At 37.5% G+C, this 26001-nt stretch overlaps 1 protein-coding gene across 1 annotated transcript in view; it reads left to right on the top strand.

Annotated features, from left to right (window-relative positions):
- grm5b (glutamate receptor, metabotropic 5b) overlaps positions 1 to 15899 on the top strand; it is a 464503-nt gene extending 448604 nt beyond the window's left edge. Inside the window, exon 8 of the mRNA XM_059964595.1 lies at positions 15059 to 15899. Within this exon, the coding sequence (XP_059820578.1) occupies positions 15059 to 15899 (841 nt within the window). The remainder of the gene's footprint in view (positions 1 to 15058) is intronic.
- The last annotated feature ends 10102 nt before the right edge of the window (positions 15900 to 26001 follow it).

The following is a 26001-nucleotide window of genomic DNA, read 5'->3' as shown; positions in this document are numbered from 1 at the left end:
AACTGGGTACCATTAACTCCCAACCTCATGTGTATGTTGGCTGTGAGAGGCTTACTCATATAGCCAATGGGGAACTGTAGTCTCTGTTTGTAGTCTCTGTAGTTTGAAGTCTCTGGCAATGTGTGAAACTGTATGAGTCTCAATGGAAGTACATTTAGAAAGTTTCTAGCTATGATCCACATGTAGGTAGTTTGTACCAAAGGAAAGGTCACTGAATCTCAACTAGGTCTATAAGGAGAGAGTTTAAATGGGCATTGGTTTGGAAAGGAGCATTATTTATTTTTCTCTCTGGTGCCAGAAGAGCAACTCTACTCCTAGTCATTATTGGTTTTAGATCCTCTTGCTCTCTTCACCACAACCATTTCATACTTTAGAAGCCAGTTAACATTACCTTTGGGGCCTCATTGCAAAGGTTGAGTCTGCACTCTTGGAGGAACATGTCAATGTTCAGGGAGCTGTCCCTGCCAACTGCTCTGAGGAGCGGTTGTCTCTCAGTTTTTTCTTGGTTGACTTGGTGACTTCTCTTCATCATATATGTTTTAGTGTCTACAGTTTCCTTACGTCACTGTACTTTCAACTGTCCCATTTTTGTTACTGCAGAGTAAAATCCATAATTATTGTTAATAACTTTTCTGCCAGCAGCATGAGTCAAAGTCATGTTCATATAAAAATGCACAATAAAATACTTACAATAATGTCGCTCAGATAGATTGACTGGATTCCTTTGCTAAACACATCAAGAGAAATCAAATGCAAAGGTTTTAAGTTGTTTTCCTTGAGATGATCAATATTTGTGTATCCACAGTATCCCCATGACAAATCAAAATGGTTTTATTAAATTGGTGTTAATTTGCAAATTTGTGGGAATATGTATGATATAGATTGGCACTTAATGAGAGCTAGATTGAATTTAAAGCCAAATTACTTCTTTTTGGCTGCTTACCTTTGTTTTTTATGCTGCAAGGTCAGCAATTAAAGTGAAAGGATACCTCATTTCATATGTATTGATTACCAGAATCATGTTGATATTTATAAAATGGAATTAAACATAACTAGTGGTGTAAAGCAGTCATAAATATCACCCCAAAATATAAGCTCACACTTGTAATCTGATAATGCTTTCAACATTAAACAATGCATTCTGTTCTGCCCCAGAGCTGATATAATTCAAATATCACACATAAGATTCTTAGTCTACTTAACAGAAAGGGTTAAGAGATGGTTTACCACTATTTTCCTCTCAATGCTTATTCCTTGGAGATCCATACCAAAATAAAAGAGCTCGTAAATACCTGAGGGAACTGTGTTGTGGAACCCACCACCACAGAATTTCAACACATTACTAAGAGCTAATGTAAAGCAAAAAACTGTATCTGCAAAATTCTGTTTTGATCCTCTGTAACTGTATTGTAGAGTATTAATTAAGGCAGTATTCATGGTCTGACATCCATCTACTGTATCTATTTATTCAGTGGCACCATCACTTATCAACTAGTCAATCTACCCCACAAGGATTTCCAACTATATTTATGCCATGGACCAATACCATTAACCAAGTCAGGAATCCCTGTGCCCTAGCATAAATACAGCAACTCCTGCGTTACAGGTGTTCACAGATGTTCAGGTTACAGAACATCCCGCCCCCCCCCCCAACCTTTACAGAATTCACAAATCATTACCTAGAAATTTGGGCTTATGGAATTTATGTGAAAAATAAATAAATGTAACTTATCTTTATTCATGTTTCTAAACACATGCGCGCACACCACACAGACACACACACACACACACACACACACACACACACACGTTATGGCATATGAAAACTCTGTTATGGACCAGTGGCCCATTTCTAGGAACACAGGACCTCCTGGAATAAATATCATTATGTTGTAGCCTGGCATGATCTTGAACTTCCCCTTTCTGAATCAATGGAAAATGTGCAGACAGTATGCCATGGGCTCACACCTTTAATGCTGACAGAAAAATGGGTGCAAACTCAAAGAAGGTACTTGCATGTTGCAGATTTGATATTCGCAATGCAACACAAATTATCCAATCCAACTTTATTAAGCAACTGTGTACATTGGCCATCGCAGCTATTATGAAATGAGAATCTGTTCTGAGTCTAGGCAGCTATTGGAACTGCACTTTCAAGCACTAGCTCTTTGCAACATGCATCAATGTATAACTGTAATTTCTTTATTCAACAGATTTAATCAGCTGCTAATAAATTCAAGCATTACAGGCTCTTAAGATGAGACCCCAGGCACCTGCCATTAATAACTGAATGTATCTTTCAGATAAAATTAAATGCAACTTTCAAGGAATTGACTGACTAAATCATAGGTTTCATCTACATTTAATTAATTTAAATGTATCCAGGGAATTTCTCAGCAGTCAATATTTGCTTCTTTCTCACCTCTCCAGGCTGTTACATATCCTGCACAAATAAAAGCATGACTCATGATTTTAACACAAATTTATTTCCAAACTGCTTAAATTCAATTAATGTCAATCTTAAGGTATTTACTTCAAAAGCAACCCACTGTCTTAGTAGCCTTGCAGCCTTTGTTTCCCGTTAGCACTCAGACTCCTGAGCTGTCAATGCTTCAGCCCGGCCTTTCTAAATAAAGGTTCGGTACATCATTCATATTATGTCATTTTCAAATCCAGTCAATATTTTTTCCAGTGAAAAGGTTCAAAGCTAAAGAGATAAATATATAGATCAAATATGAATCAACAAGAAGATCCTAAAATCAAGGCATTCTTGCTAAAGTGCTGAAATAACTTAAGTGAGATTCTGACCTGAAGCTTGGCTGATGGTGTCACATTTATAGTACAATCACTATTATGTTTCAATATTTGGAAAAAGTGTGCACTTCATCTCTATTCTCAGAAACCTTCAATGTTTTTACAAACTTTATACTCAGATTTAGATTTTATCTGGATTAGATTCTGATCAGAGAAATTGTACCAATCACTAAATCGGTCTGGGTGCTTCTGGCCAAGGTCCATGCTAACTTCTGGGCTGATTCCATGGAGTGTGAAGTGCAACACGAGAGGCACCAGGGTTCAGCAGTCGGTACTGTAACAGCACAGCTCTAGTTTGATCCTGACCTTGGTGCAGTTTGCACAGTCCCCTGATGACTACATGGGTGTGCTCTGCCTCCCTTCCACATCCCAAAGATAGGTTTTAATTGGCTACTGTGATTTACTCCTGTTGTTCTGCTGAGCACCTTAGGTGTGCTATGCAGGTGCCATAATGTGTGGTGATGCTTCATTTTATTGTCAAAGTATACGATTCAGAAGTTCTTCAATTCTCTGGATAGCCATGAAACTAAGAGAGAAAGAAAATCAGCACAATCATCAGCCTCCAAATTCCACCTCCCTACAAAACAAAGAACAAAAGGTGAACAGGCACATCAACCCGCAAGTCTCTCCTCCCGCAGAAAAACAGAGCTGAACAGATCAGGCACATCGAGCCCCAAGTCCCTCCTCCCACACAAAAACCGAGCAAGTCAGGCACATCAATGACCAAACCCCTCCTCCTGCACAAAAAAAGAACAGATTAGTTGAGGCACATCTCGCAGAATAGACCCTTCTTGCCTTTCAAGCTGCACTGCCCAGCTATCCCCCAATGTAATCCTATCCTAATCACAGGGAATTTACAATGGCCAATTAACCTACCAACTGGTATGCTTTTGGACTGTGCAGGAAGCCGGAACGCTCGGAGAAAACCCATGTGGTCACGGTGAGAATGTACAAACTCTGTGAGAAACACAGCGGCGAGAATTGAACCCAGGTCACCTGTACTGTAAAGCATTGTGCTAACCGCTATGTACCTGCAGTCTGCCCCAGTACAAATGATGTATTTCACTGAATGTTTCAATGCACGTACAATAAATAATCTGAAAATGAACCCTTGTGTAGCAAAAAATCTAGGGAAGTTGACATCAGGAAAATGAGAATTGTTGGCAAATAAGCAGGGGATATTGTGTGTGCTCTGACAACTGGCATTGACTCAGTGGTAGAAATGGTATAATGAAAAAACGTGAAAATAATGAAATTATTCATACAATGTGCACTCCTGCCTGAACACTCCAGCAGTAGTAATTTCAGAGACAAGCAAACATTTGGACGGGATTTTCATGATCATCTTTCAAACTGCCCAAAGCAAGAAGGTGAATTATCATCCTCTCTTACCTTTATGTACCATGAGGACCTGCCTCTGGTTACTGTATTGTCATAATACAACATCCCTTAGATTTACCTGAATATTAACCACTTTCCTCCAAAGTAACTGTACTCAGCAGCCATGCTTTCACAGGCCACATGTCCTCTGTTACTCAACCTCTGTCTGCATTCTTACTGTGATGCATTGTTCTGTTGATAAGTTTGTGGCTCCTTTGATCACTTCTCAACACTGTAGCTATTCCATAAACATCATACATGAAGAGAATAGTATCTTATATCTCCATTGGCATTGTTCTATTTTGCATGCCATTTCTGCTGACCTAGATACCTAATCTCTATGGAATTAGAACATACGGTAGAAGAGTACAGCACACTACTGGCCCGTCGACCATGATGTTGTGGAAGCTTTTAACATACTCCAAGATTGATCTAACCCTTCCATCCCATGTAGCCCATGTGTCTATCTGAGAGTCTTTTAAATACCCCTAACATATCTGCCTCTACCACCAGCCCACACTGTGTTCCATGCACTTAACACTCTCTGTAATATACTTACAGTACCTCTGAAATTCCTCCTACAGCACTTCTGAAATTGCCTGCAATCACCCTAAAAATAGATCCTCTCATATTAACCATTGTCACTCTGGCTGTCCACTCTATCTATGCCCTTATCATTTTATACACCTTTATCAAGATGACTCCCATACTCCTTTACTTCAAAGGAAAAAGCCCTAGCTCACTCAACCTTCCCTCATGAGACATGTCTCCATAACTGACAGCATCATGGTAAATCCCGTCTGCAACCTCTTCAAAGTTTCTACAGCCTTCCAATAATGAGGTCACCAGAACCGAACACAAAACTCCAAGTACGCTCTAGCCAAAGTTTTATAAAGTTACAACATTACCTCACAGCTCTTGAAATCAATCCCCTGACTAATGAAGGCCAGCACACCAGAGGACTTCTTAATCACCTATCAACTTGCATGGTAGCTTTGGACCCTGCGATCCCTCTGTTCCTCCACACTGCTAAGAATCCTGCCATTAACCATGTAATCTGCCTTCAAGTATAACCTTCCAAAGTGTATCACTGCAAGCTTTTACAGCCTGAACTCCATCTGCCACTTCTCAGCCCAACTGTGCATCCTATCAATATCCTGCTGTAAAATACAACAACCATCTACACAACACACAACACCACCAACCTTCATGCCTCTTGCAAACTTACTTACTCATCCTTCCACTTCCTCATCTAAGTCATTTACAGAAATCACAAAGAACAAGGTTGTCAGAAATGATCCCTGCAGAATGACCTGCAGGCAGAGTACAATCCATCTACTACTGTCCTCTGCCCTGTGTGGGGAAGCCAATTCCAAATTTATGCAGCCAAGTTTCCCTGAGTCCCATCCCTTCTGACTTAGCCTACCACAGGGAACCTTGTTGAATCCTTATTAAAATCCATATCTACCACACTCATCAATTTGTTTTGACACTTCCTCAAAAAAATCAATCAAACTCATGAGGCATGACCTGCCCTTCACAAAGTCATACTGACTCTCCATAATCTGACTATGAGTCTCCAAGTGTATGCAAATCCTATCCAATAGTTTGTCCACCACTGATGTAGGACTCTCTGGACTATAATTCCCAGCATTATCTCAAATCCTTTTCTTGAACAAAGGAATAACATTTGCAATCCTCCAATCTTCTGTACTATTCCTGTGAGCATGCAGAGATCATGGCCAATGGCACAGCAATCTCTTTGCTATCACCCACAGTAAAACTGGGGTACATCCCATGTGACCTCAGAGACTTATCTATCCAAATGTTTTTCAAAACTTCTAATACAGCCTCTTTCTTAACCTGAAATTCCAGCACATTAGTCTGCTCTATGCCAAACTCATCGTTGTCAAAGTGGCTGCTGAACACTGAAGCAAAGCTTTATTAAGGACCTCCCATATCTCCTCCAACTCCAGGCATATTTCCTCTTCTACACCTGAGCACTCTTACCCTCCATCTTGTCATCCTTCTGTTTTTTCACATATGTATAGAACACCTTGGGGATTTCTTTAAACCTACTCACCAAGGCCTTCTCATGTCCTCTAGCTCTCCTAAGTCCCTTCTCTAGTTCTATCCTGGCTACTTTAAAACTCTCAAAAGCCCTTCTTGATGTTTGCTTAAGTATGCTTCCTTCTTCCACTTGACTAAATGCACCATCTTTCTTGTTAAGGTTCCTTCACCTTAGCATCATTTCTCTACCTCAATGAGACAAACATATCCAGAATCCTATGCAATCCTAAATAACCTCCACATTTCCGACGTATATTTCCCTGAGAATGTCTGTTCCTACTTTATTCTCCCAAGTTCCTGTCTAATAGTTTCAAAATTCACCTTCCCCAAATTAAGTACTTCCACATTCTGCCTGCTGTCACCTTTGTCCAAGGCTATGCGCAAAGTCAGGGAGTTGTGGTCACTATCTCCAGAAAGCACAGCCACCAAGAGATTTGTTACCTGAACAGGTTCATTGCCTGTCCACATATTGTGTCAGGAATCCTTCCTGAACACACCTAAAAAAAAATTCTGCCCCTTCTAAATCTCTTGCACTGTGAAGGTGCCAATCGATATTAGAATTAATATAAATATTTCTATCATTCTATGATTGCCAATGAAGAGAGGTTTTCTTCAAGCAAACATTCCTGCAGGCTGTTTAATTGTTTGTTATTTGTCTTGTTAAGCCTGCTAGTTCAGTTATACAAGCCAGATTTAAATGTGTTTCTTTATTTTGTGGCTGCCTAAAAGAAGACAATGCTTAGGGCTGTATATAGTACACACATAATAAATGCACTTTGAACATTGAACTTTGACAGTAGGAGTGGTCAACAGATCTGGAACAGAACTTGGGGTGGATCTCGGGTACTGGCAACTGAGACCTGACTTCCACTCAGCCAGCTCTGTCCTATACCAAGGTCATAAGGTGGAGGCCTTGGATCTGTGGTACTGAGCTGGTAAGGACAGCTCCAGTCAAGTGTGGCAGACAAGATGATCAAGTGTAATCTGGTTCACTGTTTTGAAGTATCCAAAATTTCTGTACTTTTAACATAAAGGAAACAATACAACATAAATTAACCCTTAAGAAATTATTTCTAATATAGTCCTTACCCATCTCTGAACTGTTTCTCAGAAAATGTGAATTCTGTAATCCGACAGTTGTTGGTGGTTCTGTCACGTACTGTAGCCTATGGCCACAGTTATGTTCCATCTATGTTTTCCTGTACTAGGAACAAAACAAACTAAAGAGGTCTGAAAATAAATATTACTGATAGCTGCAGATCACTCAAAGCAAGCATTAATTGTGTACATTTTGACTCTGATTATCTCTTTCCATTTCTTGAAGGAAGGAAGTCCTTGTAAATATTAGCCATGCTGGGATATGCTTCCTGTGCCAGGTCAATTCAACTGAGACTTTCAAGGGCTGAATCACCAAGTTCCATGGGACAGTTCTTAAATCAATTATACAGGACAACACACTTTACTCAGGATTTTTTTTTCTGTTCATAATAGACCCCTTGAAGCTGAACACAAATATTATTTCAGACAACTTGTATTACGTAGGAATTTGGAGAAACAAGAAATTAATTTTTTTGAATATAGTGTGTTTAATTACTGGTGCTTTGCAATAGTTCAACAAAGCTAAACATGTTTTGTTGATGATTTTCATCTGTACTCCGTGTCTGAGGCTTCTCGCTTAAATATCCAACAATAATCAGCCAGCATTGACTGATTCCCGTAGCCCTGATAACATTTCTCCATGAGTGCAATGTCCTGATGAAACCTTTCACCATGCTCATCAGTGATAGCGCCAAGATTTGCAGGAAAGAAGTCTAAATGGAAATGCACAAAATGAATTTTTAGTGATCTGTTATTCTTCATGGTTTTGTATGCTTGAAGCCTGTTGTCAACCAGCTGCATGTGCTCTGTAGTTGCCAAGAAAATTTTCAATAACATCCTTAAATGCCTTCCATGGAATTTCCTCTGATTCCACCAGAAGTTCTCTGAATTGCCTGTCATTGATGACCTGTTTGATTTGTGGACCAAGAAAACTGCCTTCCTTCACCCTGGCATCAGTTATTCTCAGAAACATCTGTCTCAAATATCAAAATCTTTCACAGAAATTTTTGGGCCTGTTGACGGCAAATTCTATCCTTGCTCCCTTTAACCCTATGATTCTTCTTTTACTTTGACATACTCAAGTCTCTGACCAGGTCATTTAACTCTGATTGAGTTATCAGATAAGGCTCACTCAACATAAAGGTTCAAACTGTCTATCAGTATCAGCATTGTTTTCCATTCCTGGCTCGTGCCTCATGGGATCTTCATCTGCCTCCTCCTTGACTCCATGTTCTGTTTTCCTAAAACCTGTCCTGCCATTCAGCATCCGCCCCGCCTGCATGCCCAGACTAGCCTGAACAGGATAGAACAATTTCATCTCATACTGTGAGTGACATTTTAATTGACTTGAATTATGAATTAAAATAGCAAATATAGGGGATCTTTTTAAAAGGTGAATGATAGGGAAATTTCATGGTGATTTTCATGATCAGCAGCCCAAAATCCACAAGCTACATCCTAAAGCATTAAAGAAGCAAAATCTTTGTTGCTCAGTGTTAATTGAGCCCTGCATATCCCAAAACACATACATTTTCTGTTTTGCACTATGACTCCCATTATAACACCTGCATGCAAAGACTGGAGATCACGGCAGATCAGAATGGATAATGCTACATGTAAAATATGTAAAACAACTTCTGACTACTACCCGACCCCTATATGCTGCATGATGTGATCTTCAAATGGATCTCAAACTAGAAAGTGAGCAAATCCATCAGAACAAGCAGTAAAATAATAGTTGCACAAATCAGTATCCCATTGCTGCTGAAGGACACTTATTTTTTAAGATTTAAGCATGGATTATCCAAAACATGAAGGTTGTACACAATAGCAAAGTTCTGGAGGCTCAACCATGTGATCCCATAAGGGACCATTGTTTAAAGATAATCATTCTTTTTAATCACCAGCCCTCTCAGAGATCAACTAATGTCCTTAGATCTCCTCCAATTTCCTCTTCTCCAATTTTCTGTCACCCACCAGCTGTCCATTAGGAATTACATCGAAGCTGCAACACAATCTCAACTGGATAAAAAAAAATATGGGCAGACTCAAAGAATCATTGGCATCACTTAGTTGAAAGTTAAATTATTCGGAGTTTTGTTAAACCCAATTACCGCAAGAAGGGAACGTCAAGAAAAATTTCAGTTGCCGCATCAAACCCAGGACAATTAGAGTTCACTTTCCTCAGCCAAGACAGGACAGAGCTCTCCCTAACTGATATGACTCACTTACTCAACATAATTGTGCAAATAGACCTGTTTGGAACTTGTAGAATAATTTCCACTGCAACGGCTATAATTTCTTCTTCAATGGTGTACAGTATGGGTGTGGCAATTTGTAGTACAAATGTCATTCTTTTAAACACAATTGAATTAGAAGCAAATCAATAATCAGCATAATTTAAACTACTTAACTTCAGTCTAAAGCCTCTGTTGGATAACATGATCTTTGCCACCTCGACCTCCAAGAATGGATCATTATTTGTCCATCAGGTTATTGATAATGTTTTTCATTGCTTTCAATTTTAGCAATGAAAAGTCTATTAATAAATTTTGCCTATTTTTTTAATGGTTCAATGCCCAATATCTTATATTTCATATGAACAGCCACTTAAATGTGATTAGTGTTGTACTGATGTCAAAGTCAGCTTTTGTTTCAGAACAACTCCCCTGATAAATTATTTGGCCTGTGATTTTGATTGTGTATTACAATTGCCTACATCACAATGTTGTTCAACATCAAAATTAGCCTCCCTGGATACAAATGTGATGCCGTATTCCACAGGGAAATAGCAAGAATGCAGATACAAATGTGAATTCTGATAAAGGCTGCTATAAAGTTGCAGCTCAATAATTTAAATTACAGTATGAATAAAAATAGTGTGAGGACAAATTTGCTGAACGCACAGTCAGTGGTTAAATATTGAAACGGAGTTTTCTCATCAGAGACCAGACTGAATCTGACTGCTCTGGCATTGTGCCTAGCTTTTAATCACTCTCAAGGTAAAGCCTGGAGCACTCCAGACACTACAGTGTGGAACTTGTAAGAGTAGTGACAGTAGCAGTCAAACTGAATACTGTTATTTCAGAATCTCAAGAAGTAAATATATGACTATAGGAACTTCAGTTCATGTTACTGCACATTCACAATAATCAGGGTAACAGCTGAGCAAGAATAGCTAATTCAATGTGTCTGACACCAGGGCACACAATCCCCTCGGCTGCCCAGAGCAATAAGACTGTAACATCTGCTGACTTCAGGTCTGTAGCACAGAAGAGAATGTAGAAACATTAAGGAAAAAATGTATAACTGAATTCAAATGCTTAGTTTGTGTTTGACTGCAGAATAATTTAAACTGCATACATTGGGAAACAGAGGGAAAGATCCACATAAAGCCATGAATGAGCGCATATTTGTTGAACTAATTTTAGTCCTCACAATTTGCTGCAAATGCAGATTCATATGCACAAAATACATTTCTCTCAAATTTTGTGGGAGAATAGTTTATGTAGCAATAACCATCCATTTTTTTCTTACAAAATAATATGTAATTCATAAATCAAATACCATCGACTGATCAGCTGATGTCATGATGTCTAATAACAGTGAATTATGTTTAGTTAATTTTATAGCAGTGAAACAAATATAGTTGCTTGTTAGGCTCTCTTAATTCTTCATTACTTCGTGAAGTATTCTTATGTTCTCATTTTTCCTATATACAGTATCTGTTTCACACTGTCATCTTGATAAAGCAGCAATTAATAATCATCCTTGCCATGATCAGATTTTGTGAATGATGCTGACCAGCATAGTCTTCCTTAAATTTGGCTTCTTGGCCTTTTTTGTTCTTAACATTCAACATTGTAATGTAACAGTACCCCCTACTGTACTAGTGTAGCACTTCAGTGATGTTACACGTAATTGTGCATTTATCTTTTGCTGTCAGCTTGAGTCCATTCATTTGGGACAAGACAAAGGCAAATCACTTTAGACTCCATTGGACCTTTGGAAGTCAATTGTTACAATGATTAAAAGGGGATGCACTATATTCTTCCCCTGAGCTTACTATTTTAAAACAAAGGCATTCCTATTCGTAATGTACTGTATTCTATAAAATACCATATATTAAGGAGAATTTGAAAACCACAATGATGTTGCAGATAATTCAAATATACAAATAGTTGATCCAGTTCACAGCAATATGATGTATAACTCTGATGAAACCTATCCTCTATTCTCTCAAATCTTCAGATCATTAACAACATACTTTGCTGTTTCAAATCTTTGGTTCCAATGTTCTGCAGGATTGCTCGAATGAAGTCCATTCTTCAACTTAAACAGCTACTAAATCAATTCAAAAAGTGTTCATCCTGGGTGTCATTCTTGAACTTCATGCATGACCGGCCTGACAAGAATGGCAACAACAATTCATGCATACATTCAGAATATCTACAATTGTTATCTTGAACAAATCTCAGAGTCTGGCTGTTCTGGGAATTATGCACCTATGCCGCCAAACGTGCAACTCCAGCAGTGACTGGCAGGTTCAGAGGCCATCGTTGCCCAGATTTCCCAGCTTTAAGCTGGGGATTTTCTTCTTGGATCCTGTTCCTCAGGATTCTATGGCAATCCCCGTGATCATATTTGTAATTGTTTGGTGTTTTTATGTTATAATTCATTGTTTAAAACGTTATATAATATTTATTTTGAAATTAATCCATTTTAGTTACACTTAGGGCGCTTTGGGTGAAAGCTTTCTCAGTGCAAGATCACTGCTGAGAACACATCTCTGGGGATGCGTACATGACCACAACAAAAGTGACAATTCCTTGCAGTGGGGCGGTGGAGCAATGGGGCATGTTACCTTTAAAAAGTGCAGTTGGACTTTAGCACTTCTTTGAAGAATTCACATAGCAGAATATTTTATCTGAGATTAATTGTCCCCAGAAACTACAACCATCTTCTTCTGAGTCCGGTATAATTATTTTGTGATCCCTGTTGGTTTCACCGGTTCCGTTACTAGAGGTTCATGCCACCGAACTTAGTCTAATGCTACTTTGAAATTGTAAAGTTGCCTCTGAATTTCAGCATTTGTGTTGGTGTTTGGACTGTAGTTAGAATATATTTGAAATGTAGCTGCCAGTCACGTAGTCCCGATGAAACTCTGATGAAACCCAAGGTAAGCCTTTGTGAACGGATTACTAATGCATTTAATAGCACTGCTAATGACAAGATGACCGTTGATTGTGAATCAGTCCACAAAGTAGAAATTGGTGGGTTGGATTTGTCCTGCTCTTTAAGGATAGGTCATAACTAGGTAATTATTCAATGGTTTGGCAGATGGCAGATTTGAAGCTGTTGGGATGTTGGTAAGATCTATATTCTTCGATGCATCCCGTCATTTGAGCATTTCTTGATATGATGTGAAGTGAATTGATTTAGATGAAAGCTGATAGATCATTCTCTTGATACTTCTGATTAAAGACTTCAAAACTGCCTTTTGAACTCTGCCTTTTTTAGGATCAACATGGAACCTCCTGTCCCTTTAGAGTTTTCTTATTCACAATCATCCCTAACTGATATCACAAGTGCATCTATAACAGATAATTTGGAGACCGAGATGCCAAGTAGGTTATGGATTCCTGGATTGGACCAGCTTCATCAGATGTGACAGTGCGGAGTTCATCTAGATTGTACCATTAGAAATCGTAAAACTATCCCATCCTGAGTGCCTTCTGTATGCAGTGTATGACATGGGATAGTACTCAGCTGAGGGAGGATCTGTTGTACTCATGGGGATCTCTTAGTAGTCTCTCTGTGAGTGCATCCGCCAATGGTATCAAATGATAATGAAATGTTAACAGAGCAGCAGAATTTGTCTCTTAGCAAACCAATCTTGCAATACTGATGTCAAACTTCTGACACAAGAGACTACAGGCTCTGGAGTCTGGAGCAACCAACAAGTTGAAGGAAAAGCTTCTACTGCTTTCTCAGCATATATGAGAAATAAAATCTTTTTGGGCTTCCAGCCAGGGACAGCTATCGGTTATGACTGACATGTTGATGACAAACTCTACCATCTTCTTCCGGGATGATGCCTGGGCGTGTCTAGTCCAGGTTATAGTCAATACCTGTACCTGGCTGGAAGCCTGAGAAGAGTTTGTAAGTTGGGGGAACTTGGTAGACTGAGCAACATCTATGGGGAGGGGGAGAGGGGCAGTTTGGGAAAGAAAATGTTGACATTTCAGCTCAAAACCCTGTAGCAGTACTGAGAGTGGAGAGGGAAGGTAGCCAGTATAAAGAGGAGGGAAGAGTGGTGAAACAGGAGCCAGTAGGTGATTGATGGAGACAGGTTTTTTCTGAATTATTTTGCCTACCTCCACCTATCATCCACGTGTCCCTGCTTCCATTCTCTACACCTCTCCCTTCCCTACCTAACTGTAATCTTTCCCCAAATCTTACAACTATCAGTTCCAAACTGGGCTCTCTCTTACCACTCTCCCTCTATCTTAAAACTATTTTCCGTCACCATCCTAATTATGTCTGTAAGTAGCCTAATGTGTAAACAACTCCGCTTTGTGTAGTCAAAAGGAGATATGTAATGTGATTTCTGCCTTCCATTTGATCACAAAAATTAGACAGAGCACGACACATTTTCTAAATTAACTCATAAATTCAGAAGGTCAGGTCAAGATGAAGGGTCATGACCCAAAACATCACAGTAAATACTACTTGACTTTTGAGCTCCTCCAGCTCCTTAATCTGTTGCTCCAGATTTCCAGCATCTACATTCACCTATGCCTCAATTTCTAGGATACAGTTTTCAAAGCAAGTTCATGATGACTCCTCAGACCAATGTTTCTTTAAAATGCTTTTTAAGGAATTTGTCTCTTCCTTGTTACATTGATATATGTATTATGCAATAATTTACCATTTTAATAAAATGCTTACATTAACACTGAATTAATTCACCAAGAAAATTTATAGGTGGAGAAAGGTAGGAGTTCCAAGTTTTATCATTTCTCAGAGAATTCAACTGATACTCCTTTAGAAGTGATTGCAGGACTTTAGATAAATACCCTACTGAAATTCCAGTTAAAAACCACTTCAATTAGATTGTGTGGGACTACAAAGGGAAACTGTGATACTTCTACGGCTGCTCCATCTTTTCTCAGTAAAATAAAATCAGCAAATAAACTGGAAACCTCTTGTTCAGTGAGGCGCTGGATGAAGCAAATTGCAGATGGACTAAAAGACCAAATAATTCCACAGAAACAAAGTGAATTGTGCCCTGAGGCATGCAGTTTCCAATAAATGGGGACAAGTACAAAGAAATATATGTGTCCTATAGTCACTTAGTAAACACAGAAGGAAATTTAGGAGAAATTTAGGAGAGTGTGAAACACATTGTTATTATGGTTAGTTGAGCTGAATGGCAGGGAAGCACTTAAGAGGAAGCTAGATACGCATATGGGATTAAACATATGGGAACATTGATGTGACAAAGTTAGATGAAGAAGTATTTAAGAGTCTGATGTTGATTATGAACGCTCATGCCCGTTTCTAAACTGAAAATATTGTGTACTTTGGCTGAATTAAAGATGCAGATGCATATTGAAGTGAAAGGAAGAAAGGTTGAAAAATATACCAAAGTTTATTTGTTATATCACTAATACTCCTTTTTGTCTTTTTCCAGCTCCAATGGAAAATCTGTAACCTGGGCTCAGAATGAGCGCACTTCCCGAGGTCATCATTTGTGGAAGAGGTTGTCTGTTCATATAAAGAAAAAGGACAGTACCTCAAAACAGTCAGCACTCATCAAACCTTACTCCAAGAGCTCTGAAAGTCGGCAAAGCTGCCACAGTTATCCAGACTCAAATATTAAAGGTCTGTATGATGTTTCTGAGGCAGAGGAACATTATCCTGTCCAATATGTACCGCAGACACCTTCGCCCATCAGCATCGTAAGCCACAGGGCCGGATCTGTCAGCCACAGGGCCGGATCTGTCAGCCGGGCAGAGAATGACATGCCCGCATTCCCGTCTGAGCACGTGCAGAGGAGCAGCTCATCCCAAGGTTCTCTGATGGAGCAGATCAGCAGTGTGGTAAACCGCTTCACCGCCAACATCAGTGAGCTAAATTCCATGATGCTTTCAACAGCTCCTTCAGGTGTCATAGGAGCATCCCCCATCTGCCCATCATATCTGCTTCCAAAGGAGATACAGCTGCCTGCGCCCATCACAACCTTTGCGGATATCCAACCTCTTCCAGCTATAGAGGTAAATGGCCGATCGCAGCCTGCAGCTGGCGCTTCAAACACAAGCGTCAAAGATGGCACTTCTGAGACTTCTGTGGTTAAGACAGACTTCGAGGAGCTGGTAGCCCTAACTCCTCCCTCACCCTTCAGAGACTCTGTCGATTCAGGGAGTGGGTCACCCACTTCTCCTGTGTCAGAATCTGCACTTTGCATTCCATCGTCCCCCAGGTACAACACTCTTGTTCTGCGTGATTATACTCAAAGTTCCTCTTCTCTGTGAATGTATAATGACTGACGATCTAAAGATGAGCTGAAACTAAACAGAAATCTGCAAACCTTCATTGATTTTAACCTAAACATAATTTGTTTTACTCATGTCAACAAATATTGGCAAAGATTCTCCATTGGTTGAAGGTGGGATTACAATGAATGTTGGAATCAATTGAATTCCACAAGCAGTTTGAGAACAGCATTTTGGTAGAAAACTGTCTGCTAGTGGCCTTAAACCTTGTGGGTTCCTATCACATGGATTTTTACTTGTATTTAGAAAGAGGGCTGGGAAGAGAATGACTTGGTTAGATGATAATCATTGACATGTGCATTGCTCACAATAAGAGTTACTCAAGAAAACACAGTTGCAGTTAAAGTTGACTTACAGACTTCAGCAATCTGCTACAAAGATTGTTACTTCCCATCTCCCTGATGTGAAACTGAAAATCTTCTCAAAAGATTGAGACCAAAAATGAATGTAAATTTGTAAGATGAGGATCAAAGTATCCGGGTCCAAAAGGACTTCCATTTTTGTATGAAAGAAGTTGGGTGATCCATGGAAAAGGAATATGTCTATGATCAACTTGTAAACAGCTGGAAAGGACATGTATATACATTATATGAAACATATCATCTTGTATTAGGAGCAGATTGTTTAAGTTGCAGTATCCCTTAACCTTGGCTCGTGGATTTTTTTAAATTGTCAAGATAATATTTATACAAGCAACATTGAACATGTTGAGGTGGTTGACAGTGCTTTACATTGCTCAGTTATGGAGGATGTTTTACTACATTTATTGTACCCTGAATGTTCAAGCAATTTTATAAGGCACTGAAATTTAATTATTCTTTGTGACATGATGGTTTCTTAAATCTTGTGACAATTATGTGGTTGAATTTGATTGCACTATCAGATCATTTTTCTATTGTTTAGTAAGTTTAATTAAATTTAACATGAACAATCCTTTAATTAAAAACACTGAAAAATCTTTCACATGGATACTCAGAGGATACTATATTAATTAGCACTATAGAATACACGGCTCAATTTTTTTCATTGCTTGAGTTATTATTATATTCATTTTAGAGTAATAATTTAAAATCCAGATCTTTTTGCCTATGTTTATACTGCGAATGCTACCAGAACTGGTAGACTCGCATTGCTATATGCATGAGGAGATCAAGTAAACAATTCCAAATGCATTAGAAGTAATGTGCATGGCATTTTTCAAGCTCTACATCGTCTTTTAATTGCTCATTTGCATTTAAATCTTAGTGCATGAGTAAATTGGAATCAAACTTTCTTGGTATTCATGCAATTGTAATTGAAATTGTACAGATAATTTCCAATATTTTCCCATTTTCTTTTGCCATTGTAACATCAGCTTTATTAGACTGTAGTAGGAAAGGCTGAACAATATCACTTACCTTATTTAGAATATGGATTCTATCTGTATAAATACTAGCTGACAAAAATTTGATCATTACTTGGAACATAATGTTCACAGTGAACATGGTCATATACCATCATCACATTTGTCATCTAATTTTTCCAAGCTGAGGGAAAACCCAATTACTATTTTATGAAAGTCAACCTATCTTTGGGGCAGAAATTATTATTTCTTGAGTCAAATGGAAAATGTTGTTAATAACGTCATATTAAAATTTGATTATTCTTTGAAATGGCTTTGCAATCAATATATAGATAGGGCCAATCAAAGGGATACTGCAGCTTTAAATTACTCCCATGACACGTGTTAATGTTTTAAATAATGCAAAAAAAAGCCTTGAGATTCAAAGCTAAAACTGAATATTCTTTTGCTGAAGAACAGTGTATATTGAAATAAATGCTCTGAGGTTCATGTGAGTGTGCAGGAATTAGAATGCACATGCGTTGGTGCATAGTGAAATAAACAAGATACGGGAATAGTCAAGAACATTAACAAAGTCCAAACAATGCAAAAAAAATTGGCAGTTGGTTTAGTATTTAATCTTATTGGAGATGGTTCTTTGATTGATACAAGGTACATAAAAAATAGGATTGAATATGGTTTGCTGCAAGTTAGCAGTTAAGGTTTACCTGTTATTTGCCCAGTTCTAGGATGATGACATCTTGACCACCACAGTTTTAAATTCCTTGAGTAACTTTCTTCAAACATCTTAAACTTTTTGCCTTCATAAAATTTATGCTTGCTCAATTTGATTTTTCTAAAAGAAGGATCAGACTGGCGAAGGCAAAACCAATTAATAAGATTTAAACAATTTTTACTTCAAATAGTTTAAATTTTCAATCATTGTTACTGCTCCTGTGTATATCTTCAAATTTAAAATAATGTTCATATGGTTTACAGGATTTATCAATCCTGTTGATAGGTAAGAAACATGAACAGTAATTTCAAGTCAGGCAGTATATGTGGGGAGAAGAGAACTTTAAGTGTCAAAGATGTCAACCCTTCTTTAAAATATTCAGTTTTAAGGAGATGCTTATACTCAAAATGATAACTCATCTCTCACTCTAGAAATTTGACTTGCTCTCAATATTACTTCCAATGTTTTCCGTTTTTGTCTTTGTGACAAAGATATTTTCCTTTTTATTATAGTTTACAGTACTGTATCTTTTTAACATAAATCTCTTTACAGTCATTTCAAACATAAATGAATTGGATTTTAGTTGCAATCTGTTGAAGATTAATATTATCTTACCACTTTTTTGGAGGAATACAGATAGATCATTCCATTTCACACATACTATTTTATATTGAGGAGATGGTTGTAACATTTCTCCTGTGAAATCTATATCAGTACTGCAACAGATTGATCAATACATAATTTCAGTTAATAATTGTGAATAATTTTACACTTTTCATATATTTACAATCCAGTGGAAATAACTGTCTTTATTCTAACACTTTCTGGATTCTCCTCTAAATCTGAATCTACAGCATTAATCTGGTGCTTCATACAAACATTATTGTACTTCCATACAATCCACTTTAGCTTGTGGGGAGAGGAGTAAAATCTGCATCTTTTCAACTCCTCTTTCTCTTTCTTTCTGTACTATTCACATTGTGTTGTTTCTTGCCAGTTGCTTGTTCTGTTGCTGGACAAGATGATATCATGATGATTGCTCTGCACACACGAGAGTAGGGAAACAACTACTTTATATCATGAACTCTGTGCTGCAGGAGCGTTTGTGTAATAACAAAAAAACTGGTAAATACTGATGAACAATAATGAAGTGTGAAGGTGTGCATTGTTGAACGTTTGAGCTCAGTATGTTCTGAGAGAGTTTATAAAGAGCTCATTGTAAATTATGATACTGTGAATGCAGTCATAAGAGACAACTCTGATCTTTGCTGCAGAATTAGGATTTTATACAGCCTTTTGACACCAAATACTCATTACAACTTTGCACAAAATCTGGAAAAAATGCTACATGCTCTACAAATTCCAAGTAATAAGATAAATAGTCCATATCTTACATGTTGAAAAATGAAATTTTTCTGTAACTAACTTCATTATAACTCAAAGGTCATGAAATTCCAATGGAATCCTCTAAATAAAAATGGCAATGGTCTTGGAAGCCTGCAACAGTTGTTCCATAAAAATCAGCTGGACTCAAACAAGAGTAATACACCACCTGTACATTGCACACCTTTTAATTCATTATATGGTTTGACTACAAAGGCATCAGTAGAACAGAAAGCTTACACTTCCAGAAGTTCACAGGTGAAAATGTTGGACAACTTGTACTACTGAAAATATACTATACTGTTGATGACAAACTGGGGGCTGATCTGTAAAGAACGTAGCCCCGTTTTATTTGTGTTTAAATTGATTATTAATGTTTTGAAAGTGCAAAACTGTGACAAGGTATATTAGATTAAAGCAATAATGAACGCAAAACTAGTATCAGTACAGGTTCTGTCACAATAAATCCTGTATGTTTTGTGATAACTTTAAATTTTAAAAAACTAAAATCCAAACATCTTTGAGTTCATTATTGTGTAATACATCTATATTAATATATTGTCTAGTTTACATACTATATTGTACAAAATGCAAGGATTAACATATATTCTTGTATTGTTAACAGTGACTAGAGATCATGGCCACATGTAGTTACTAAGGTGAATTCCAGAGATGGTTCAGTAAATGAAGAACAATTATTGGCACAGTTACTTTACTTCTTCCTTTAATGATCACTGTCCCTGCTACTGTCACCTTAGCAACAGCCTTAGTAATACTGTGCAGACATTATATCCGTGGGCACATGCAACATTTTGCTGCGATTGATCAAATAGATGTGGAATGTGTTATGTAACCACTTTAAACAAAGGCAGCAGTTGATTTCTGCAATGGCACTCACCATGTTTCTCTAATGCTGGTAATATTTTTGATTGTTGTTTTTAAGAAGACAAGCATAACAGTGCCAACTTTTAGATTTTATTGTGAGCTTCAAGTGCTTCTACTTTTGTTACTTATCTTTGATACGTTGTGAAATTTTAATCTCTTTTGTGAAATGGCAGACTGCATTATTTTCTAGTTTCCTGAGTATCTCAAATATAAAAGGTGAGGGGATAGGGAAAAAAGATTTAGGGGTTTCTTTTTGGTGATATTTTACCTACATGATCTTATTGTGCTACCTCTATTATCATTGGTCCAAAATTCTTTCTGCTTAATTATAGTCTCATGAAATCTGGACGCATTGGATGTGTCATTATTTCAAGGATAAGGTGGGATGATTTTGATACTTTTGAATGCTACAAAGCACTGCCTGACTACTTTATCACTGTGGGAATGATTCAGAATTCATTTTATTCATTGTGGTAATGAGCATCATCAAGCTTATCAATAATTGTATGAAATTAATGGTTGAGTAGTTGCTAAGAAACTCGAAACTTATTCAGTCTGCCTTAATGCCAGTACAGTATTAATTTTGTTATGTAGAATGTAAAAAATGTGGAACTTGATACATTTTTGGTACTATGTGCTGCCGTTCTTTTCCAGCAAACCCGTTTAGCTTTGTAAATGCAAAAAAAGGTAAATTATTTCAACCATTTCTAGTGGCACATTTTGCTGTTTGTCAGTAAATTGTTTTCTCCTGTTAAAACATGTGAAGTGTTTATGTATGATACAATGAGTTTTTTGAATATTAAAACTATATTATAGAAATATGTTTATCATTGACGCATTGTTATCAGTGTGGGATAGAATTCTTAACTAGAGTTGCAAACACTCTGTCACCCACACCAATATATTGTAGTAAGTATATTTAAATTAATGGGATGTCATCAATAGTGAATTGATACTTGTATACCTTTGATTGAAAATAATGGCTTGGACAATCTTACTTTAAATTGTAATAACTATTCAATCCTTTATGGCTTCTATAATTCTTATATTTCTAAATCATAAAGAAGGGCCTATGCTGTAAATGAAGCTTGCATAATAACCCAATAGTTAAAAATAAAAAGTTAATGATTCTTTAAATGTTAACTTGTTTCGATAAGGATAAATAGGAACTCAATCTGTTGGATTATCAATGTTAGTTTTACCACTACCATCATTACAGTAACTCCTAGCTTCACCAAAAGTCGTGGCTAAGAGATATAATTAAGGTGAAAAATTCCACCAAGTCAACCAGATGGCAACTCTAGAAAATCATAATGTTTATGACATGAGTCTATATTCATTTTTATGAGAAATTTAAAAATCAATTTCAAAGTCCTGATAATACCTAATGACGCCTGTACATTCTTCAGCCTCTTAATCTATTTCCTTCTTTGAAATGATAGTGATATCATCCTTACTCCTTTATTTTGTGTTCTTATAAAATAATACATTTATCCCTTAGGACATGGGAGCAAATTATTCAAAGTGAATGAGGTCAGACTAAGAGCAACTTGAAATCCATGAAAATCAATATCTAATTAATTCCATCAAAATGCCTTAAAATTTCATGGTATCAATTAGAGCTTCCAATTACTTGGCATTAACTTGCATAATTAACGGACACAAATTAGCATGTTGATTTTTCTTAATGCTTTAATCACATATGCCTTATGAATAAAAAAATGCTCCAGAATTATTAAGAGTCTTACATAACATCCAGTCCTGGCCCCTTATTGTTGGATCCCTTTAAACTCCCAATCTTTCAATAGCCTGTGTTGATCTCAAGGCAGAGGCTATTAGGTAGCAGGATCATGGGAATGAGGAGGTATGTAATGAGAGGATTAGGGGCAATTAGAGGGGCAGAGTAGAAAGAAGTGGCTGACCAGGAAGTGATGAGGAAGAAACAGGATAAGAGTGAAGGAAAGAGAAAGATGGTGAAAAAAGGAGAGACAGCAGGGGAAAAGGAAGGAAGGGAATATAGATATTACATAGAACATAGAACATATTCTATGTAGATCTGTATTAAAGCATAGTACAGATTCATCAAAAGGGAGCAGTACAGTACTTCATTTGCAAGGCAGTACTCTTAATCTCTGTATCTAGTCTTGAAATTCCTACCTTTGACTGCTTTTTCCTATGTCGTTGTTATATTGTAACAGAAGAGGCATACCACATGACTCTCCTATATAAGTTATAGCCACAAGTGCAGCTACAAACTAGAAAATGTATTTTGTATTAAGTATATTACTAGTTCCTTTGTTTGTAAGGTTATTATATTTTCTGTAGTATTTTTCACATCCAAACAATACAAGTAACTTAACAATACATACAAACCACATAATTATAATTGGCTTTGTGATTTCAATTAACAACTATAAGTCCAATTTAGGACTGATTTTTTACAATTTCCCTGATCTCTTCGTGGCTTTTGGTACTGAATCCACTCATTAATTGTTTTATTCTGGATTTGAAGTCAAACAAGGTTTTGTTTCCTTATGAATTTCCTCGGATTTCCTGCATCACTTCCTGGCCTGCGCTGGGGAGATATGTGAACATAACATTATGATCACATAATTTACTATTGAAACTTTGGTCCATCGCTAGCACAGATCATTTGACCCACATGACTTTTAATTGCAGCCTAAACATCTAATGCTGTTCCTATTTCCTGGTAGATATGTAAAATGCAAAAACAGACTTGTCTTGCCTGAAACTGCATTTTTTCTATTTACTGTTAAAGTGCCACTATCGATTTATCTGCTTTAGTTCAACAGCAGAAGACATATTTAGCTGCAAATGGTCCCATCGAAAGACCTGCACATGTTCACACCTTAGTTATTTCATACTTCAACATGAATTCGGTAAGTATGTAAGTATAAATCATGAAAATACTGACTATCCTTGCAATATTTGCTCTTTCAGAACTTTTTTAAACTGTTCAGACAGATGTCACAGCTGATGTATTTGAAGGTAGATAACATGAAGAGATGAGAAAGTGTTTGATACAACGTTGTACAACACAGAAACCAGTTCATCATGTTGTGATTGTATCTGATTCCACCACCTCCTTTCACAGAAAGTTCCATCTATCAACCATCTTCTCTCTAAAAAGCATCCCCCGCAAATCTGCTTTCAAACTATTCTGCTCACCTGAAGCGTACGCTCTCTTGATTTGGATATACCTACCATTGTTTTTTACAGCTTGGGAAAAGATTAAAACTTCAAAGTTAAAAGTTAATTTATTATTATTAAAGTGTGTATATTTTACCATATACTACCCTCAGATTCATTCTCTTGTGGGCATTGAAGAAATACAGTGGAATTAATAAATAAACTACACACAAAGATGGACAAAAACAGTGTGCAAAGAAGACAAAGTGTGTAAATGCAAAAAAAAACAATTAATAAGAACATGAGTTCTTGAATCCTTAGGTTGTGGAATCAAATTAGAATTGAGTTGAGTGAAGTTATCCATGCAGGTTCAGGAGCCCGATGGTTGAAGGGTATAGCTGTTCCTAAACTGAAGGCTCCTGTACTTTCTTCTTGATGCCAGCAGTGAGAAGAGAGCATGCCCTGGATGGTGGAGGTCCCTGATGATGAATGCTGCTTTCCTGTGGCAGCATTCCTTATAGATATTCTCAGTGGTGGGGAGGGCTTTTCCTGTGATGAACTGGGCTGCATCACAGCTTTTCCATTCATGGGCATTGATATTTCCATTCTAGTTGTAATGCAACCAGACAGAATATTCTCCACTGTGCATCTATAGAAGTTTGTCAGAGTTTTAAATGACATGCCAAATCTGCACAAACCGCTAAGAAAGTAGAAGCACATTGTAATAGCACTTATGTGCTGGTCTCAGGACAGATCCTCTGTAATGATGAAGTTACCTCGAGTCCCCTGATGAGGACAGGCTCTCAGACCTCCAGTTTCCTTCTCCTGTCGTCAACAATCGGCTCTATGGTTTTGCTGATGTTGATTGTGTTGTTATGGCACCATTCAACCAGTTTAGATCAAAAGTGAGAAGCACTGCCGTTAATGATGCACTGCCATCTGCACATAGACCTCAGTGCACCGGTTATATGCTCACTTCAATCCATTTTGAGTGACTACGTTCAGTGGCAGGAAAATGCTATTTGATTTATAAGTCTCTATATACTCTTGTTGACCATGACCATGAATGCAATGGAATTTTTTGGAAATGCTGGGTTGCTTTTTTAATGACTTGAAATCACTTCTTAACAGAGCCAGTAAACAAAACTTCATGCAAGTGCTTTCCTGTTGAACCTAGCTGTGTGTTTCTCTCAGAGCAATATTATAATATGACCCCACTTAATGCACCCCTGCTAACATACAACTCATCATAACAAACGTGGAACAGTTTCAGTTCAGTTAAACCTGAATTTGAAAGGTTTGTCTATCTTTCAATATGTATACATTGAGTCTTATTCGGCCCGTTTATAATTTCAGACACAGACGCGTCTCTCCCTGGAATACTTCTCCAAGATCTGAGCAGACTAGATGTTGACAAGGAAGCTTTGAACACCTGCCTCAGAGTTGGAGACATCTTCCCAGAAACAGAAGGGAGTGTGTGATGGGTTCCTTATGGCAATGCAGGACCAGGTGGATAACACAAAAAATTATCAAATTAAGTCATAAAAGACCAACTCAATCTGACTACAGGTTTCCCCAGCTATCCAAAGGCACAGCATTCCTATGAAACCAGTTGTAAGCCGAAATGTCGTAAAGCAAAGAAGCAATTACCATTAATTTATATGGGAAAATTTTTTGAGCGTTCCCAGACCCAAAAAATAACCTACCAAATCATACCAAATAACAAATAAAACCTAAAATAACATGAACATATAGTAAAAGCAGGAATGATATGATAAACATGCAGCCTATATAAAGTAAAAATATTGTGCGTACGGTGTAGTTTCCCTCATCAGAATTTGAAAGACAGTGAGCTGAAATCGATTTGGAGAAAAAAAATCGGCACATACACGCATGCGCATGCAAGATCCTAGCAGGTGAGCTGTGCCTCTATCTCAGGTTTGACCACATTTGGCTGAGAAGAAATAAATAATAATAAATAATGCATTTAGATCAATGCTACCTTTGACAGGTAAAAGAGGAATAACAGACATAAAAAATTACGCAAGTCAGATAAAACATTTTTATCAATGGAAACAGAATTCACTACTCCATGCTATTATATTCCATTCTGATAAGAAGTACAGTACACACCACTAAACTTAAATGAAAGCACAACCCAGAAAAATGAAGACATTATCACTATTGAAGAAAAAGTTAACCAGTGGAAGAGCATGACCATCCATGGAAGACATCCCCATGATCTGAGCATGATTATGCAGAAAGTTTGAAGTTAATAACTCATCAGGGTGATTGATAGGTTCGTGGCCTAAGGTAGAAGGAGATGAGTTATTAACTTCAAACTTTCAGCCTAATCACTCAAAGAATTGACCTGCATGTGTATGTAATGAGAGCTGAATAACTCATCTCCTTCTAACTTAGGCCACAAACTTATCAATCACTCATCTGTGGACACTTTCTGGAGGTCCAAGATCCATATGCTTCACGACCGCTGGACTAAGTGTGTAAATGCAGGAGGGGACTATCTAGGTTTTCTAAAATTGACTCCTTTTTCCTTAGATCACGAACTTATCAATCACCCCTTGTATAATATTACAGGATAAGCA

The sequence above is a fragment of the Hypanus sabinus genome, chromosome 3 (assembly GCF_030144855.1).
Source record: "Hypanus sabinus isolate sHypSab1 chromosome 3, sHypSab1.hap1, whole genome shotgun sequence".
Taxonomy (NCBI): domain Eukaryota; kingdom Metazoa; phylum Chordata; class Chondrichthyes; order Myliobatiformes; family Dasyatidae; genus Hypanus; species Hypanus sabinus.
This window is presented reverse-complemented; position numbering and strand designations above follow the sequence as displayed.